This window comes from Prionailurus bengalensis, chromosome D1 (genome assembly GCF_016509475.1).
Source record: "Prionailurus bengalensis isolate Pbe53 chromosome D1, Fcat_Pben_1.1_paternal_pri, whole genome shotgun sequence".
Taxonomy (NCBI): Eukaryota; Metazoa; Chordata; class Mammalia; order Carnivora; family Felidae; genus Prionailurus; species Prionailurus bengalensis.
Genome location: NC_057346.1, coordinates 115,667,219 through 115,687,484, shown reverse-complemented (window position 1 = coordinate 115,687,484; position 20,266 = coordinate 115,667,219). Strand labels below are relative to the sequence as shown.

The 20,266-nt window shown below is 56.4% G+C and overlaps 1 protein-coding gene across 10 annotated transcripts in view; it reads left to right on the top strand.

Moving 5' to 3' along the window:
• The first annotated feature begins 2,362 nt into the window (after positions 1–2,362).
• The window catches only part of PHRF1 (PHD and ring finger domains 1), a 31,451-nt gene continuing 13,547 nt past the window's right edge, over positions 2,363–20,266 (top strand). For 3 of the 10 annotated variants that reach the window (XM_043582125.1, XM_043582123.1, XM_043582122.1), the window contains exons 1-7: positions 2,363–2,485; positions 2,850–2,992; positions 7,165–7,280; positions 7,690–7,809; positions 11,736–11,959; positions 14,762–14,845; positions 16,365–16,483. In XM_043582125.1, coding sequence (XP_043438060.1) covers positions 7,187–7,280; positions 7,690–7,809; positions 11,736–11,959; positions 14,762–14,845; positions 16,365–16,483 — 641 coding nt within the window. In that variant the 5' untranslated portion in view covers positions 2,363–2,485; positions 2,850–2,992; positions 7,165–7,186. Of the gene's footprint in view, positions 2,486–2,849; positions 2,993–7,164; positions 7,281–7,689; positions 7,810–11,735; positions 11,960–14,761; positions 14,846–16,364; positions 16,484–20,266 lie in introns of those variants that run through there. The other 7 variants (XM_043582132.1, XM_043582130.1, XM_043582128.1 and 4 more) reach the window with 4 other exon arrangements.

The window sequence follows — 20,266 nt, the reverse complement described above, 5'->3', positions numbered from 1 at the left end:
GGACACAGCCAAGGTGGCTCCCAGCCCAGCTCCACCCTTCTGGCACAAGGCAGAAGTGTACATTTCATGTATGTTCCTGCTTGTGCTTTGGAGCGGGAAGGCAGGGTGCAAGCAAGGGCTTCAGAGTGCAAATCTAGAGGGGCATGTGGGCAGGGTGCACACATGTGTCCTTGCTTGGAACTAGCATGTGAGAGGTGGCAGGTGGGTGGCTAGTCATTGTGCACTGTGGTGATAGTACTGATGGGGGTACAGTAGGTGTACCTACTGTGGGGGGGCATCAGTAGGTGGGAGATATAGGTACGTATGTGCCTATGCTCTCAAGAGGTACCACCTATATTCAGTTTGGGCCCAGACCAATGGCTCTGGGCACTTTCCTGAGAGCACGTGTCACATGTGAGCACAGGTTGACACGACTGGGTAGGCTGTGCTCTGCCCAGGGATGCCTGCTGAGTAAGCCTTTTTCCCATTGTGGGTGCATATGTTTATTATGACAACTGTTCAGCAGCCCCTGGGGAACATCTGCACATAAAGGTAGGAAGGACTGCCGCCTCTCCAAAAGGGCTCCAAGTTGGCTATAAGCTGTTGCTTCAACTCTTTCTAGGAGGGTCAGCAGGGTGCCCCTACCATTTGGTAACCTCTGCTGGGTAGCGTCCTCACATCCAATGGTTTTTAGCAGGCAGCCATGTGTACGTAGAAGGGCCAGCACATGCCAAGCTCCAAGCTGAGAAGGAGGGGGCGGGGAAGGTGCCTGATGCAGGGTAGTTGCGATGCTGGACCCCACCTGAAGTGCTATCCCAATACTCATCCATCCAGCTCTCAACCTCCCTGTTTTACAGCCAAGGACACTGAGGCACAGAGAGGTTGAGAAGCTCTCCGAAGGTTACGTGACTGATACACTGGGAGCCCAAGTGCCCAGGTTCAGGCACCTGGCCTGGGGGACGCCCCAGAGGCACTATACTGTAGCAGCCACCCCTCCAGACCCCGACCCGATGGCCAACAGAGAGGAATCACTCCAGAGTCCCCCACCATCCATTCTTCCTTTCTGCAAAGTCATTTACAGGGTTTGTAAACTAGCCCTTGCTTCTCCAGTTGTAAACATAGAAACAACCCTCCCTTGACTGGCTCCCTCTTGGCCACCCCTGCTCTTCCTTCCTTTTGCAGTGGAACCACTTGCAAGAGTTGCCGCTGCTGCTCTGGTGACCGGTCCCGTTCTCTTTAGACTCCCTGCGGCCCTCCCCCCCCCCCAACGCTGCTGTCCTCAGGGTCACAGGGCCCCCACCTCACTCACCCAGGCCCCTGCTTGATGGGCCTTCCTTTTCCTTCCCTAACTTCCAGAAGCTCCCTGCTCCTGGGTTTACTTCGCACATCCCCCAACACACCGCCTTTCTTCAGAACCTACCAGGAACTTCTTGCTTCCCGCACCTGCGCTGCCCCCACCCGAGCCCGAGCCATGGTGGTCCCTGAACTGCGGTCACCGAAGTGGCCTCCTGACCGGTTCCCTTGGGTCTGCCATCGCCGCCCCGCGGAGCCCGTAAGCCAGCACACGTCATCCTGCCCTAAATGCTCCTTCTGGGCCCCTAGCGCCTCTGGCCACTCCCCGCACTGGGCCCAGCCATCCCAGCCTCCTTCCCGAGGTCCGGCGGCTTCTCGGTGCTCTCCCCACAGCGGCCCAGCTCGGCCCCTTTGAGGTCCAACCTCACCACCTAACACTGGCGGCTAGTCCTCCCAGGCTCCTGAGCCCCGGATCCTACCCTGCTTTATCTTTCCTCCTAGCACGAGTCAGCTTCTCCCACACCACACGGTGTAGTGATTTACAGTGCTCGTGGTTTCCTGTGTCCGGGCCGGACGCGACGCGGGGCTGCGGTCTCCTCCGGCTGTGGCCAGCACCCGGAGGAGCCCGCGCACGTAGGACTCCGTCAGTGTTGGGTCAGGACAGCAGGCGCCCGGGGCTGGGGGCGTGGCCAGCAGCGGGGAGGGCCGGGCCGCCGCGTGGGGGCGGGGCCACAGGCGTGGGGGCGGGGCTAGATCTCAGGGGGCGGGGTCTCAGGTGTGCCGGACCGCCGCTTCCATTCGCCCTGGGCCGCGGGCGGGGGCTTGGGCCGTACCAGCTCCCGGCGGGGGAGGGCGGCCAGGAACAGCCTACCGTCGGAGGCCTAGACACCACAAGTTCCTCCAGACACTGGTCTTCCTTGGCGGTGGTCCAGCATTGAACAGTGTTTCCAAAGTCTCGGGGCCCTCGGCTGCGGCGAGCGGCGCCATCCGCCACATCAGGCTCTTCTTCCCCTCCCTTGTCCCAGTGGTTCCCGCCAACGGGCGGGGCGGGGCGGGGCGGGGCGGGGCGGGAGGGCCCCGGAAGCCGGCACCGTGCACTTCCGGGTCGGGGAGCGCGCGGCGGTGGCGGCGGCGGCGGCGGCCTAGTCGAGGGTGTCGCTCGGGCGGCGGCGGTGAGCGCCCGGGCGCAGCCGGAGGGGCACGAGGTTCTCGGGTACGTGCGGGGCCCGCGGCGGTCCTGGGGTCCCTGCCGCGCCCCGGCCGCGTGGGCCGTCCTCGAACGCCGCGCGCTTTGTCTGAGGCCTGCCCCGCGGTGCGAGGCCTGCGCCGCGCTGGCCCCGGGCGGGCGGCGGGGAGCTCGGCGCGGGCGGGCGGGCGCGGGGCAGGGAGGCCTCGCGCCGATCCTGGGCGGCTCCTCGGCCTGCGGGCGGGTTTCCGGGTGGCCCGCCTCAGGTCCCCAGTCGCGGGGAGCGCACCCCGCCCCGTCCGGCGCCCCCCCCCGCCCCCCCCCCCCGCCAACTCCGCGTTATCGCTTTCCCCTCTGAGCGAGGTGTGACCCTTTGCCAACTCGTTTCCAGCTCCCGGTCGTCACTGCTTTCGTCGGCAGCCCGAGTGGTTCGCGGGATGATTTCCTGTTAACTTACGTAGTCTTCACAACAAACCCCGGGAGTAGGGGTCGTCCTTCCTCTTCTACAAGTGAGCCGAGCCGAGCCCCGGAGAGGTTAAGTAACTTGCTAACCGGGCGCACAGCTGCTGAGCGCGCAGCCAGAGCGCCGAGTTAACGCAGCCTGGGACTCTGGGGCGGCGCTCTCTTTAGCGGCGCTCATGTTACCCCGTTGTCAGTTCAGGAGACTGCATGCCGTTCTGGCGTCTGCCTGGCGCGCCGCCTTCTAGCCAGTGGTCATACGGGTAGAACGTGAGGCCGAGGTGAGGTTTGACTTGGCACTTAGCACACCCTCCCTGTCCCAGGACCACCGGCAGGCTTCGTGTTTATGGGAGAATGTGGAGTCTGAATAACAGTAGCTGGCGTCTTCCGGTGCATTCTCTGCACCCGGCCAAGTGGCAAGGCTCTGACGGGGCAAGCTTGGCTTTAGTCCTCTCCACAGCCCCCCAGCATGGACCCTCCGTGGCCATCTCAGCCCTACGAAGACCTCAGTGGGCTCTAGCTTTTTCACTTCCGTTGCAGTTTGCAGTTCCAAGGTCTCCTGTCCTCTGTGGCAGACGGTGACTGGAGAATGACAGCCCTGGCCCAGTGTGCAGTGTTGGACCTGGCAGCCTTGCCCAGGGCCTGGCGACGGGCACTCTTGCTTCCGGTCTTGGCATAGGTGCCAGTTACCACCGAAGCTCTTGCTTCCTTAGCGAAGGTTGGAATTGTAGGTGCTTTGGGTTCCTGCATTTGAAAAGAGAGAGAAATATTTTTTCTGGCTTAATTATTCCCCCTGGATGCCCTGAGTCTAGAGTTTGAGCAGGAGAACCCCAGAGCACCACCAGCACTGCCGAGGGCGGCCAGCAGCCGGGAGGGGGCCGTGGGCCTTCCTGCCAGACAGCTTCCCGGCCTGTTATCTGGAACACAGGGGCAGAGGTAGGGACGGTGCATCTGGGCGGGTATGTCTGGGCTGGGGCTGCTGGTGGGCCATTAGGTCCTAAGCTGGGGTCCCCATTAACGAAGAGTTCTGATTGCAGTTCTGACAGGGAAAGGGCTGTAGGGATCTCTAGTTGTGGTCTCTGCCTTGGTATTTGCACAGGTGTTTGCTCTGGAACGTAATTTCAGGGGCCACCTGGGTTTTTTTTTCCCAGTGTCCTAACTGTCGCGTGACGGAACAGGAAGGGACGATGTTCAGCCTCCTAATCGACCCTCTCCTGCCCTGGTAGAGCTTTCCCTCCCCAGCAGTGGTGGGACTACAAGGCCATGGGACTGAACCCCACAGGGGCAGGGACTCAGGGATTCGACCCCATTCCTGGGCTGGCATTTCTGGCAAGTTCCCGGGTACCAAACCCCATTATGGCCTTGTTGACCTCTTCAGGCAGCCCTCGGAGGCAGGCCTCGCCACTGCCCGTTCTAGGTGGTCCTGGGTCGTAGTGCGCCAGAGAAGCTAGGGGTTGTTTTTCCTTTTGAGCTGGTGCTTGTGTGAAACGTCATCATGGTAAGGATTTGCACCCGGAAAACTGCCCTCAGCTGTGCTGTGTTGTGTCTTCGGTGGCCTCAGGGGTTACATTTTCTGGTGTCTAAGGGTTCACTGGAAGGTCTACGTGTGATGGTACGGTCGACCCTTGAACGACACAGGGATTGGGGTACCCGTCCCCATGCAGTCCGAGTGCCACATACAACTTTTGACCCTGAAAACTTTATTGTCAATAGTCTGCTGTTGACTGGAAGCCTTACCGATGACAGAAACCACTGGGTGACACGTGTGTTGTGTATGGCACAGGTCATGTTCTTATAAAGTAAGTTAGAGAAAAAAATGCTGCCAAGGAAATCCTGAGGAAGGAGAGCACATTTGTAGTACGGTACTTATCCAAAACAGTGTCACGTGTAAATGGCCCGGTGTCCTTCAAACCCGTGTGGCTTGAGGGTGAGCTGTATTTACCCCCTTTGTGGGGCAAGAAAGTGTGCTGCACACAGCAGGGGCGGGGTAGGTACTGGAGCAGCTGTCCCAGGATGACTTTGTGGAATCCACGTGTGGGAACGCTCACGACAGTGGCCAGAGCGTTCTAGGCCCTCTTCCCTGAGCCCTGAAGCCATTGTGCCCACAGAAGTGTCATTCTCCTGGAAGGTCTGTGGCATGTCGTGCCCCATAGTCTGTGTGTCTCTAGCAGGAGTCATGGCCAGGACTTGTAGGACAGGCTGGGTCCCTGCTGTGTTGCTGAGTCACCAAGCACCGAGGGTGCAGACCAGACCCTTTGTGGAGTGGGACTGTGGCCATTTTCTTTCTGTTTTTTTTCTTTTAATTTTTTTCTTAACGTTTATTTATTTTTGAGAGAGACAGCGACAGAGCACAAGCAGAGGAGGGGCAGAGAGAGAGGGAGACACAGAATCCGAAGCAGGCTCCAGGCTTCGAGCTGTCAGCACATAGCCGGACGCGGGGTTCAAACTCACGAACCCTGAGATCATGACCTGAGCCGAAGTCGGACACTCAACCGACTGAGTATGGCTCATTTTCTTAACCTTCGAGCACTAAGTACGAGAAAGGTGGTAAGCCACAAAACCATCTCTTAATGCATTATTTTCAGGTGGAAGCAACATAAGGCAGTTGACAGTTTCATCACGTTAACATGCCCTCACTGTTTTAGGAAACGTCATCCTAGAATCTGGGGCTTTGTTTAAAAATTTTTTTTTGAGTTTATTTATTTTTGAGAAAGAGAGAGCATGAACAGAGGAGGAGCAGAGGGAGAGGGAGACACAGAATCCTAAGCAGGTTCCAGGCTGTCAGCACAGAGCCCGACACAGGTCTTGAACTCACAAACCACGAGATCATGACCTGAGCCAAAGTCGAATGCTTAACCGACGAAGCCACCCAGGCGCCCCTAGGATCTGGGGCTTTGTTAGGGAAGCTGGGTAGGCACTCTGGAATCTGAACCTGACCTTAGCCCCACCAGGAGATTGTTCTCTGGGAGCATCTGTACAAAGGTGGTGATGATAGCCCCTCTCCTGGGTGCCATGGTGCGTGTGAAGCTCTTGGCGGGTGGCCCATGCCCGTGGGAGAGAAGCCTGCACGTGGGATCCGCGAACGAGAACCTTGCCTGGCGCTCGGGCATGCTGGCCTAACCCAGCTTCCTGCTTTGCCCCTCTGCCTTCTGGTCTTTTGTGCGACCCCTTTCCTCTGACCGTGGAGAGTGGACTTGGCCCAAAGCACACTGTGCACGGAGAGGGTTTTCTTCATTACGTCTTAGTTAAGTGTGTCCTCCAAGAGTCATCTGGGAGACGAGGTGAGTGTGTTGCTGAGAAAGGAGCCCTTATTTGGGCTCCAAAGTTGGAGGCCTGGTGAAGGAGGTGGATTGTGTCTTCTGCGTTTGCAAGGTCGTTTGTCTCCGTCTTCTGTGTCATCTTTGCAGCGGTCTTGCAGAGTAGGCAGGACAGGTGTCCCCACTTGGAGATCAAGAGCCCGAGAGCAAGTGGCCATGGTGGCTGAGTGGTGGAGCCCGACCTCCGCACTCCGTGCTGCTCTTGGGCGGTTGCGTCTCGCCAGTGCCCTGTGGATGCTCTCGGGGTGAGGTCAGAGCAGCCCCAGCTGACCCGCAGCCTCCCAGCGGTGGTCTGGTGAGCCGAGGTTGGGCTGGCCAGCTGTGGCTGAGAGTGACATGGCAGGGGATGCGGGGAGGGGGTTTTGTTAGTCACCTAGGCCCTTCTGGCACCTCCCACCCCCCTGCATCAAAAACCCCGCTTTGCCTCAGCTTGTGATAAGCCATTTCATTCGTGCCCAGTGTCAGGATTCTTCAGGAGTGTTAAGGTGTTGTGGGTGCCTGACTGAAGAAAAATGTTGCCAGACTGAGCTAAATTAGGTCCATTATAAATTGAGATTTGACTTTGAACATCACTCTGTAGATGGGAATCGTTATCTTTTTTTATAGGTATGCACAGCTTTGTGGTTAGAATCGCTTTGTTTCTTTGTTTTTGTTTTTAATTTGAGAGAGAACCTTAAACAGAACCTTCATGCCGGGCGTCCCACCACCCTGGGATCATGACCCAAGCGGAAATCGAAATCAAGGGTGGGACGCCCAGCCCACTGAGCCCCCCCACGCGCCCCTAGAGTTGTTGTGTTTGTTCTATATCTCACGGCTTGGCCTCGTGTCTTACAGATGAACACGTGTCACTGGAGTGACTGTTGGGCTTGCAGATGGGGGAGTGTTGCATCCTGGGACAGTTAGGAATTACCTGACTTTGGTTAATTTCAGAGCCAAAGGCCAATGTCTAGCGATGGATGACGACAGCCTGGATGAGCTTGTGGACCGAAGCCCAGGGCCAGATGGACGCTCGCGACTCAACCCTGCTGTCCTGGCCAGCAGCGCTGGTGAGCAGGTCCCCCACTTCTCCCCCGGAGGTGGGCCAACGGGTGTTGGAGCTGGCGTTGGTGGCTTGCACGTCTCCAGGTTGTTGGCTCTGGGAAAAGCTGGAGTTCCCTTTGGAGGGTTGTTTACTCGTGTTAATTTCAACTCTCAGTCTTTGTTAAAAAGTTACTCTTTGCTTTTAAGTTGGTTAGTGATACATTTCATTTGTGTCGGGACAGATGCTAGTGGGGAAGAATGTGCTTTCCCTGCATCTGTCCCCTTCCAGCCCACCTTCCCCAGCCCCACCTGAGCAGCTACGCTTTGGTTGGTGCCTGGAGCACCTCCGTGTAGCTCTGAGCCAGCCCTGGCCTTTTGCTGCCTTGATTGTGTGACACTTCCCCTGGGCTTGTGTCTTCATCTCTTTCGCCTTAGAAGACAGCGGTGACGGCAGCAGTGGCAGCTCTGAGGATGACACGGGCAGTGAGCGCAGCTACAGCACCGACGGAGAGGACGACGGAGAGGACGAGGAAGGCGGTCTGGAGGACCAATCCGGTGAGAGCGCTAGCGTCTGGATGGCTTCCGAGTATTTCCTCTTGCGGGGGCAGGGACAACAGTTCACCCAGCGTTGTTAGTGGAGCCCGCTGAGGGCCGTAGAAATTACGAAGAGGCTCCTCGGCCGCTCATCGGGCCTGGCAGTCCCCTAAGGCGATCCCTCGCTTTGGTTGTCATCCTCTGTGTCAAGAGTTCAGTTTGACGACACAGCCTCACAGGCCTCTTCCCTGGTGATGGCAGGAGACTCAAATGTCTAAGAGGGCGGAGCATCACGAAGTGGGGTCTTTCCAGGACGAGCACACGGGGGGGTGCACTTGGTGGCCCCAGCTCCCACACCCGCAGGTACAGGGCAGGGTTAGCCTAGCTGAGGTTCGCTGTGGCCCGGGGCCACCTGGCCAGGACTCTCAACAGGTCGGTGGCGTCATCTGTGGTTTGTTCTCGTTCTGACCAGAGCCCGAGAGCGCTGGCAAACGCAGGAGATGACTTCATTGAGGAATTCACAGCGCGGGTTTCCTGGTTGGCATTTGTGCCCTTCAGCTGCTGCGCAGGGAACGTTGCTTGAAGCGACTCTGGTTAGGCTGACAGCGCCTCCTTCACTGTCCCTTCTAGCTGCCCTGGCTGTTCATGGCCTGCAAGGGCCCCAGGCCGGACTACCCTGTCCAAGACCAGCTGTGATCACCTTCCTCTGAGGGAGGGCACGTGTGGCCCTCTGCTGACAGGGTGCTGGACTTTGGAAGTTTGGTTCATGGCTGCTTTCCTTCTGGCATAGTCATTAAGTCAGGAGAGGCATGGTCTTAAAGCAAATACCATGATCTGTGTATTTGACTCTGGCTCCCATGGTTATCAGTGTTAGAATGTTCCAGAAAGGGAACCTTTCTTGTTTGCCTCAGTGCTCATGAGGGACCAGGACTGAAGTGGCATGAGCCAGTGTGAGTTTGCAACTTTGTGTGTGTTGGTGACCTATTCTTCCAGAGTTAGATTTTTTTTTTTAAATGTTTATTTATTTTTGAGACACAGAGAGACAGAGCATGAACGGGGGAGGGTCAGAGAGAGAGGGAGACACAGAATCTGAAGCAGGCTCCAGGCTCTGAGCTGTCAGCACAAAGCCTGACGCGGGGCTCGAACTCACAAACCATGAGATCATGACCTGAACCAAAGTCGGACGCTTAACCGACTGAGCCACCCAGGCGCCCCCCAGAGTTAGATTTTTTAATAAGTTTTGTTTTTTTCCGGAGAGAGCAGAGCGCTAGTGGGGGAGGGGCAGAGAGAGGGCGGAGCCCAGATGCAGGACTCAAACACACAAACTGGGAGCGAGATCATGACCTGAGCTGAAATCAAGAGTGGTACACTCAATCGACTGGGCCACCCAGGCGCCCCCAGAGTTAGGTGTTGAATCCTGTACACAGGGATGTGAGATCCTGCCCGAGTTTGCAGGTCACGACTACTGCTCTTCTGCATATGCCCCAAGATTGAGTTGGGGCGTCGGTCTCAGGCACAGACAGTCGGCGCTGGCAGGGCTGAAGCCAGAAGACATCCTCCCTCGAGCAAAGGTCTGAGGGCCTGTTGGATGCCAGAGAATCTGGGCAGGGCCCGAGGGAGCGCAGGAGCCAGCTCGGCTGGGGTCCCTGCTGCTCCTGAGCTCACCACTTAGCAGCAGACACAGTGGCACAAAGAAGCAGTTATAATAAGGGTAATACGTGTCAAGAGTGGGTGTGCAGGGGTGTCGCGGGAAGGGCGCTCTATGGCCCTGGAGAAGCCAGAGACTTCCAGAGAGGCCCCGTCTAAGCTGTGATCTGAAGGACAGGAGAGAAGGAGATGCCTGCAGCTGGCGAGGAGCCCCAGGAAGGGAGGCCGCGGGGCCCTGGGCGTGGCTGGCGGGCCTGGAAGCGTAATCGTGTGCCCTTCGGTCTTTGAAGCGAAAGAGGTGCCGTGTGGGAAGTGTGGTCGGACCTTGAGAAGGGAGTTTCCTACAAGGGCACTTCCTGCACCCTTTTAGGCCTGGCCCTTCCCAGGGGTGCTTTTTCTACTTGTTGCTTTTCTTGCTCTAGTGTTTGTTCTGAAAACCGCTTGACTGCTGTCTGCTGAGTTTCCAATTTAAGTATTATCTGCTTAAGTCTTACCATAAAACCTGAGGACTTAGGGCTCTGATCTGCGCGTGGCCTCGCCCCCGCTCCCCAGGCTGCGCGCTCACGAGCGCCGCAGGGAGCCGTCGTGGACGAGGGAGTGTGAGTCACGGTGGCCGGCTCCGGGCACGGCCCTGGGCCACTCCAGTCTCCTCCAGCGGGGACCATGCCCTTCTCCGGGACCCTGTGTTCCTCAGCACTCGGGTTTTCGGGCCCACTGCCCACTGCCAAGCCAGGCTGGCACCCTCATCTGCACTGTCCTCGGTTTGCCCCCCCCCCCCCCCCCCCCCCCGACTGGTCGGGAGCACCTCCAGCAGCCCCTGAGAAGGGGTGGGCAGAGGTAGATGAGTCGGGGCCTCACGCATCTGCACGAGTGTCCACCCTCATCAGTGCTGGTCACTGTCCCTCAGAGACTTCGGAGGCATTGCTCTGTGAGCCGAGGTGCTGCACAAGGCCCAGGTGGCCCTCAGGTGGACAGTTCTTTGCCTTTCGGAATTAGTAGGAAGAGCCTGGTCACCTGGCTTCGACCTGCTTCTGCTTCCTTGGCCCTTTCCAGCAAAGCAGGAAAGCGGAGCAAAGTCCTGTGTTCACGCAGCTTTCTGCCTGGCCTTTTCCAAAATTTTGTACGTGCCAATTTCATTAGTTTCTTTTTTTTTTTTTCCTTGCCGTGTAACGAATCGTCACCAACCTGGCAGCTCAGGACAGGGCGCTCACTGTCTCCATGTTTGCGGAGCCAGCTGTCCAGGTGTGGGTTGCTGGTCCTTCGCGCAGGTCTCACCAGCTGACATCAAGGGGTCACAGGGCCACGATTCCCGTCTGAGGCCCAGGGTCCTCCGCCGGGGTCACCGCTTGTTGGCAGGATCCAGATCCTTGCGGGGGTAGGGCTGAGGTCTTGACTGCCGGCCGGCTGCCGGCCGGAGACTGTCCTCACCGCCTAGAGGCCTCTGTTCGTCCGCACGGCACGTCGTGTCAGCCGCGGGAGCACATCCCTCTGACTTCTTTCTCTGCAACCATCTGGGGAGCACGGCTGTTAGAGGAGTCACCTGAATAGTTTGAGCCCCCAGGGATTGTTCCCTCCGCCATGCAGAGGGAATTGAGTCACTTGGTGTGTCCACACTTCAGTGGATTGGATGGGGAGGAGTGCTGGGGCTCGTGAGGATGCTGCCTGCCACACCTCTGGTGCAAGTGAATTCGGGTCTCTATTTTAGTGGAGTTTGGGAGGGAGAGAAAACTAAACGCACGTGTCAACTGCTGTGCTGAACTCAAAGTGTCCTTTTCTCCTGGTCAAGTCCCAGTCTTAGAACTTCTCAGAAACTGATCGGAACTGTTGTGGCCAAATTGCCTAGTTAAGGATCTATGTCCCCTACATCCCAAAGAAGGAAAAACGAGAGCTGTAAGCGAGGTGTCACTCGGAGACAGATGGCTTGTTAACATCCTGTTTTGAGAAGGGTTTTGGGGTCACGTGGCGCCGTCTGGAGGCTGCTGTGCCGAGCAGGGCCACCGCAGGGAACCCAGTTGTCAGAAGGGGGTGGCCCCTGGGACCTGCCCTGATCGTGAGGGTTCTGATTCTGCCTCCAGGTGGGGGCTAGAGGAGCTGGTATGGCCACTCAGCCAGTGTCACATCCCCTTAGCTTGGACACAGCTTCAGGGTGAGGTGCTCGGGGATGGTTACACTGGGCAGGGCTTCAGGAAAGGGATCTGTCCCCTGAGTGTGGGGTTTGGAAACACACTTTCCTGAGTGCGGTTGTGGGCTGCTTGCTTCCAGTGTCCCGGCTCACAAAGTTGTGCTCCTTCTTTCTCAAGGTTCTGAAGATTCTGAAGAAGAAGGAAGGGAAGAAGGAGGCTTGGAAACGTTAGTGGCCGTGGCGGATACTCAGGGGACGTTGGAAGCCAATGGCGCATTTAATTCTGATGACGATTCCGAGAGCTGCCCGATTTGTCTCAATGCTTTCCGGGACCAGGCCCTGGGGACACCGGAGAACTGTGCCCATTATTTCTGCCTGGACTGTATTGTGGAATGGTCGAAGGTGAGCGAGGCTCTGAGGTTCTTCCTTCAGGATGGCCTCTCTCCGTTGACTTTTTGTTTTCATTAAGTTTATTTATGGGAGAGGAGCAGAGAGCGGGGGAGAGTGAGAGAGCCCCAGGCAGGCTCTGTGCTGTTAGCACAGCCCACGAACTATGAGATCGTGATCTGAGCCGACATCGAGAGTCAGGCTCAACCGACCGAACCACCCGGGCACCCCCCTCTGTCCACTTGCAAGTGACCCTGTCAGTTGCTAGCCTTTTGCTGGCGCTTCTCTCTCCTCTACAGTAGAAATTGGGGCCACAGGGTTGGGTCCTAGACCGGTCTTTGCTTTGTTGGTGTGCCGTTGGGGTTGCTGATAAAGCTCACTGTGGGGCATTGGATGAGGAGGATTATTTATGGGTTGGTATCCCTGGGGGACCTGTCTGCAGAAATCCTGAATGACCTGGGCGCAGTGTGTGGCCAGCAGAGTCAGCCTAGTATGCTGTAGTCTCACAAGGTGGGGTCATCTCAAAGAGGCAGAGAAAGCACGCGATTCAGTTTGGCAGTGAGTCATAACCGGCAGTGAAGGGAGCCATCCTTGAAACAGTTGAAGGGAATTTACCAGAAAGACACGGTGTATTTCGTGATGAATTTTAGAAGCAGGAGCCCCCTTGTATTAAACTTTCTACCATGAGACATTTCAAAGAAGTAGAACGGTACAGGAGGAGCGGTGTGGGCCCCCCACCCCCATCTTCAGGAACCATTAAGTCTGCTTTCCGTGTTTTGTCTCATCCTCTCCCCCCTCCCCTGTAAGTTCCCCAACATGGACGCAGTGTGAGGGTGGCAGAGCTCCATGCCACCACCTCACTCAGCGAGATTAACAGCAGCACCGTAGCCTCTAGCCCCAGCCCTGCTCCCCGTTTTCCCAGAGAGCTCAGAGCGTCTCCAGTGGGAGTTTGTGTGACCCGTCCGTATGGCCACGCGGCTGCTGGCTCCCTGTGGTGTCTGTCGATGGAGGGCTTCCCCGTCCTGATGCCACTAGTTCCTGCTCTGTGGCGCTGGGTCCATAGCACACGTCAGATCAAGGTTTAGGTTTTCGTGGCGGGCAGAGCCTTGGAAATGGAGGAACACCACCAGGTGGTGGTTGTCTCCTAGTCGGTGTTGTACTGGAATAGTGCGAGGAGAAAACAAAGGTGTAAGTGTCACGTAGGAGAAATTATCATTTGCAAGTAGTAAGTTATCGATACAGATATCTTACCGAGGAGCTGCTGTAATGTGGAGTTCGGCAAGATTGCCAGACACAAGATTAATACAGATTAAAAGTCACAGTATACGTAGAAGTAAGTCCTGAAAAGACACGTGAGACCTTTAGAGAGGTTTTCTAAAACCTTTGAGACTGACTGAAGAAAGCACTTTCTGGAAGGGAAATCCCACCTCAGAGAGATGGCAGTCATGTACAAGTTCATTGCCACCCTAACCAGAGCATCAGGGCCTAGCAGGGCCGTGAGATTCGTAGAGGAGAGAAAGCAAATGCCAAGAATTGGCAGTCCTTTTGAAAAAGGGCAGTCGCGTGCCGGCTGTTAGGATCTGTACAACTCCGGTGAGTATACCAAGTTGGTCCGGGAATGGAGACCAGGCCCCGGGAGCGTGGCGGGGACTCGTAGGGACAACCACACACGGCAAACAGCAGGTAGCGTCTCACACTGCAGGGAACGGGGCTCTCCAGGCATGTGGGAGAGATGGAGAGGAAGGGGGCCCGCTCGCGCCCCCCCCCCCCCCCCGCCCCCGGGATTGGAAGTTAGCACGTGGTGCTCTGAAGCCTTCGTGGGAAAATGCGGGAACTGTCGGGACAGGGAAGGAGGCTTAGCTCAGTATAGACCAGAGACCTGGGAGGATGGGAGCCCCTGGACCTCCCAGAGTGGACGTGGTGTAACGTGTCCAGCCACGTGGCTCATGCACCGTTGCCTTGTGAGCTGGCGAGAGGATGGGAGTCCGTCTGCGCAGACCCTGCTCGGGTGGGTGGGCGGCTTGTCTTTACCCGCCGCGTGGGACACGGCACGGGAACCGGCGACCACCGGCGACCGTTCGGACGCACCTGCTGGTGAAGAGTGGGCGTGTGCAGCTGGAGTCCCAGTCCTGAGGGCAGGCATCTGGAGCCCCAGGGGACAGAGCAGGGGTGGGTGGGAGGGGCTAGAGGGCTTGGGTGCTGACCACACAGATGTCAATTTGTCAGGTTTCGAGTGCATGTTGTGGGGTATGATCTGCACGATAGAGGTATTTTAAAACAAACTTCTACGTGTCCAAACCGTATTAGTAAAGAAGAAACATTTGTCACATTTGATGGGCAGCCGGCCACACTATGTGAAGAAATACCAGCATTTACTAAGAAACAGATGTTGAGCAACCTCGTGCATGCGGAGAACCGCGGCCCAGGGGGTAGGGGACGCAGAAATGGCCAGCATCCTGGCTGGCCTGGCTGGAGGCCAGCCCAGGAAGGCCCCCATCCCGCTTTGTGCCTAGCATTTAGCACGTGCGTGCCACGCGTGCGCGTGTGTGTGCATACGTGCGTGCATGTTATGTGTGCGCTCACAGCTAGCCTGCCTTCCCTCCTCCCCAGCAGGAGAGCAGCCCTGCACGGTGGGGGTTTGTCTTTTGGCTTCGCTGCTGTGCTCCCAGCCACTCGGCACGGGGCACGTGGACCGTAGAAAGTAGATTTTCATTGTAATACGAAGTTCTCACTTCTAAGGGAATGTTTTATTTCGAATGTGGTATTAACCGTGAAAACGATCCTATAGGATCCCGATGCAATTTTTATTTCTTACAGAATGCCAATTCCTGTCCAGTTGATCGAACTATATTTAAATGTATCTGTATTCGAGCCCGGTTTGGCGGTAAAATCTTGAAGAAGGTAAGTGCAGATGCTGTGCTAGAGGGCCCCTCCCCACACCTTATCATGTTGGTCCCTGTCTAATGGGAGAACGTGCGCTCACAAGCTGATTTGCTTTCCTGAAGTGAGTAAATACTGGTTAAGTGCTTTTGAGAAACCCGCGGAAGTGTCTGGAGCGCAAGCAGTGGCCAGAGGGGTGTGCTGTGTTGTCGACGGGCCCGCGTGCTGTGGGCGGTGCAGCTGGCGTGTCCCTCGCACTTCCTCTCCCCCGCTCCCACAAGCCTTCTCTACAGCTCACAGCTTCTCTTCGGCCACGACAGCCACGGGGGAGGCCAGACCTGGGAGAGGACGCCTGCTGTCTCGGGACCACGCATCTGCTGGTGCTGGGCCGGGGCGGGGCCGTGTGCCAGGGGGGCTGGGGACAGGAAGTGGTTCTCCTTTGTTCTTTTGCTTGTCTGCTCGTGAGAGGCTTGAAGGGCCTGTTAACGTCTTCTGTTGCTGAGGAGAAACGTTACAGAGACTCGAGGACCCGCCTTCAACGTGTGTCGTGCGGCTAGCCACAGACCTGCCGTTTTATTTACGTGGCGCACAAAGCCATAGATGCGCGGGGACTTGGCTCTTCGTGTGCAGATTTCTCGTGGGCACGGTGCTGGGCTGGAGGTGGCGGCTCTGCTTCTGCTCGTTCGGGCCCCCGTCACCTGTCCCAGACACTGTCCTCCTTCCCTGGGACCGGGGCCTCCGTTTCCGTGTAGCCGGTCCTCACCTACCTGGAGCATCTGCCACCCAAGTGCATGTCCCCAAGCCCTTCCTGTGTGTGCGGGGACCTGGGGGGTGGGGAGTCCAGGGGGCACACCGGCTAGTGCAGTTGGGGAAGATAGGAGAGTGACTCCCAAGTCCAGTGCAGACGATGCCGGAGGCTGGGGAGGCCCCCGAGTCCCATCCTGGCCCCGGAGTAAAGGGCGAGCGAGCGGTGGGGTGTGTGACCTGGGGTGCTGACGCGGACGGACGGAGAGAACGGAGAGAAGCGCGGAGGCCGTGTTGCTCCGGGGCGTGGGGAGACGGGCAGGGGAAGGAAGCGTCTGAACACCTGGTGCGTCTCAGGCCCTGGATCACGGAGTCTTGGTGGTCGCGCCTCCTCACCTGCCCGTAGCGGGCTGTTCTCTGTGCGCAGCTGTGACCACCGCTGCCACGGCGCAGCAGCGCACTTGACCGCCACAGCCACGGTTCTCGAGAGAACGAAGGCCTCCGGCTTTTATTCTCTTCCCTCTTCACGTCTCCAGCGCCGCTGCCCTGGGTGTCCCCACCTGCTTGGTCTGCGGGACCTTTCCATGGGTCGTCCTTTGTTTTCCGTTGGGTTCGCTGTTTCTCTTGGCTAACTGCCTGCACGTGGTTGCCGTGTGCACTTTGCCCCAGAGCCTCCGGGCCCACGGAGCCTGCGTGCGTGTCGCGAGGCGGCTCAGTGTGCTCTGCACCGGCCCAGCAGCCGCGCCTCGGATTTGGGCTCCGCTTGTCGCTGACCAGCGGGGCTTCTCTCTTTCAGATTCCAGTGGAAAACGCCAGAGCCGGCCGGGATGAGGAGGAAGACCCCACCTTTTGTGAAGTGTGTGGCAGGAGCGACCGGGAGGACCGGCTGCTTCTCTGCGACGGCTGTGACGCAGGGTGAGCACGGCGGCGTCCGAGGCAGACGAGGCCTTCGTGCCCCGGTCCCTGCCGAGCCCAGCCTCTGAGACTGGAGTGTTAACGTGTTAGAGGGAAGTCCTGCAGGTCTGCTTCTGTGCTTCGTACCCACAGATCTTCTCTGTGATGCTGAGGGGGGCCACACCCCCCGGTATTCAGAACGCTGAATCCCAGGCCGCTGGTGGGTAACCAGCAGGTCTCCCAGGCTCTTTTGTTCCCGCTATATTTATATCCTCTACCCGTTCCCCCACGATATTCTAAGGGGACTCACAAAGATGCACGTGACGCATCGAGACTGCGAAAAGGTGAGGGGCACGTGAGAGACTGGGGCTGGGGGCCCAGAGAAGGGCTTGTGCAGGACCCCTGCTTTCTTTTTTATTTATTTATTTATTTATTTATATATATTTTTTTTAATGAAATTTATTGACAAATTGGTTTCCATACAACACCCAGTGCTCATCCCAAAAGGTGCCCTCCTCAATACCCATCACCCACCCTCTCCTCCCTCCCACCCCCCATCAACCCTCAGTTTGTTCTCAGTTTTTAACAGTCTCTTATGCTTTGGCTCTCTCCCATTCTAACCTCTTTTTTTTTTTTTTTTTTCCTTCCCCTCCCCCATGGGTTCCTGTTAAGTTTCTCAGGATCCACGTAAGAGTGAAACCATATGGTATCTGTCTTTCTCTGTATGGCTTATTTCACTTAGCATCACACTCTCCAGTTCCATCCACGTTGCTACAAAAGGCCATATTTCATTTTTTCTCATTGCCACGTAATATTCCATTGTGTATATAAACCACAATTTCTTTATCCATCCATCAGTTGATGGACATTTAGGCTCTTTCCATAATTTGGCTATTGTTGAGAGTGCTGCTATGAACATTGGGGTACAAGTGGCCCTATGCATCAGTACTCCTGTATCCCTTGGATAAATTCCTAGCAGTGCTATTGCTGGGTCATAGGGTAGGTCTATTTTTAATTTTCTGAGGAACCTCCACACTGCTTTCCAGAGCGGCTGCACCAATTTGCATTCCCACCAACAGTGCAAGAGGGTTCCCGTTTCTCCACATCCTCTCCAGCATCTATAGTCTCCTGATTTGTTCATTTTGGCCACTCTGACTGGCGTGAGGTGATACCTGAGTGTGGTTTTGATTTGTATTTCCCTGATAAGGAGCGATGCTGAACATCTTTTCATGTGCCTGTTGGCCATCCGGATGTCTTCTTTAGAGAAGTGTCTATTCATGTTTTCTGCCCACTTCTTCACTGGGTTATTTGTTTTTCGGGTGTGGAGTTTGGTGAGCTCTTTATAGATTTTGGATACTAGCCCTTTGTCCGATATGTCATTTGCGAATATCTTTTCCCATTCCGTTGGTTGCCTTTTAGTTTTGTTGGTTGTTTCCTTTGCTGTGCAGAAGCTTTTTATCTTCATAAGGTCCCAGTAATTCACTTTTGCTTTTAATTCCCTTGCCTTTGGGGATGTGTCGAGTAAGAGATTGCTACGGCTGAGGTCAGAGAGGTCTTTTCCTGCTTTCTCCTCTAAGGTTTTGATGGTTTCCTGTCTCACATTTAGGTCCTTTATCCATTTTGAGTTTATTTTTGTGAATGGTGTGAGAAAGTGGTCTAGTTTCAACCTTCTGCATGTTGCTGTCCAGTTCTCCCAGCACCATTTGTTAAAGAGGCTGTCTTTTTTCCATTGGATGTTCTTTCCTGCTTTGTCAAAGATGAGTTGGCCATACGTTTGTGGGTCTAGTTCTGGGGTTTCTATTCTATTCCATTGGTCTGTGTGTCTGTTTTTGTGCCAGGACCCCTGCTTTCTGTGAGGGCAGGTGACCCTGTGTCCAGCAGGCCCTGGCTCCTGGGAGCCTTTCTTGGGCCTCCTTCCAGCACAGAAGGCATTGCTGGGTGTCTAAGGAATTTTTCTGCCACCAGGCTGTGGTGAGAGGGCTACAGAAACTTCTCCTTTGGGGCACGAGTGGCAGAGAATCCCGTGAGGCTGGCAGGTTTGGGACTTTCTCTTGGGTAACAGGTAGCTCCTTTGAGGCCTGGACTGAGAAGCAGCAGGAGGTAGGAAGTGTCAAGCCCTGGTGGGCCCAGAGCTGGCTCTGGAGGCGCAGAGTTTATTCCCTTTGACTGCTGACCGGAGCCCACCTTCCGGGTGCCTTCCTCCCCAGACAGATGCCATGTGCTGTGCGTTTTGTCTTCCTGAGGCACCTCCCAGGGGCCTCCCTCTCCAGTCCCACCTGCTAGGCTCAGATACGCACGGTCTGGTCTCCCTTCTTGCAAGGCTCTGCCTGCACGCGTGCTGGGTCAGTGCTCCAGCGTGGGGTCTCTGGGAGTCGCCTGGTCTGACAGCCCCCGCTCACTGGTGGCTGTGAGTCTGGAGGACAGGAGAGTGCTGCCTTGGGTGACAGAGCCAGCGCCCTGCTCTTGCTGTCCCTGTGCTAATTTACTGACGGGACTGAGTGCGAGCAGGAAGCTGAAGAAATGTGGTTTCGTAGGGACCTGGGGCCAAGAGGGTAGCTTAGCCCTCAGAACTCTGCTCACACCTAAAACAGATCCTTTCCCGGTGTGTTCGTGGCCATTCTGGGCATGTGAAGGAAGGGCCTAGGACAGCTGGATGCTGCAGGAGAGGCCATTCGAGGTGGGAAGAAGGCCTGCCTGTGGCCCTTGTCGCTAGCCCTGCCTCTGCAGCCCACGGCCCCCCAGCCGAGTGCTAAACTTGGGTGTCTTCTGCTGGCCTTGCGGACAGCACTCTGTACAAAAAGATGCTGATGGAGCTAAACGTTACGGCTCTTTAAGTGTAGGTCTTACGTGTCCAAACGTCCTCAGACTGTTAATATTTGCAGTCTGCTCAATTTGTTTTTTTAAGGTTTTTTTTATTTTTGAGAGAGAGAGAGAGTGGGAGAGGGACAGAGAGGGAGAGACAGAATCCGAAGCAGGCTCCAGGCTCTGAGCTGTCAGCACAGAGCCTGATGTGGAGCTCGAACCCATGAGCCGAGAGATCTTGACCTGAGCCCAAGTCAGACGCTTCGGTGACTGAGCCCCACAGGCACCCCTGCAGTCTGCTCAGTTTTCGTTAACGGTTGTTTTTTAACTTAAAAATCAAGTCTGAGATTACTCTACTATTCTTCTGAAAATAGAGCTGTAAGGTTTTCTGTAGATGACAGGAATATGCCACATCCTTTCGTTGTTACAGGAAGTAAGATAGAGAGCATCTCTGATTTTTTAAATCTCTCTGTTTAACATAGAGGGGCAGTCACTAGGGAGGCAGTTGACATCACCGCATCACGTAGCCACAGCTGTCCTTGCTGGGTAGGCGGTCCATTCTCGGGGGGCTGTGACTGCTGGGCAGAGCAGCATGCCTGGCACGGGAGCTATGCCCCCATCCTCATGGGCATCTTGTGGCCCTCACTGGGTGTGAGTCTACCCCGTGGGGTGACTGTGCTGGACGTAGGCTGGCCGGGTTGGGCACCCGTCACACGCACCAGTGGCCTCTGCTTGAGGCCCTGGAGCTTGTGTGAGGAGAACATAGGGTGGCCCATGTTGGATCCTTGGAATGCTTTGTGAGATTTTGTTCCCGAGACCACATAGGGGAGGATCTTCTGAGGCTGGAATCTACTTGGGGTTTTGGGGTGCTCCCTAGGACTTGACGCTGGGCTGAGTTACACTCTAGGAGGAGTCCCCTCACCCCCATCCCTGCGGTTCTCATGTGAGGTCCTGGCGAGGGGTTCATGGAGTGAGGGCTTCCCTGGCTGCTCGTGTGCCAGC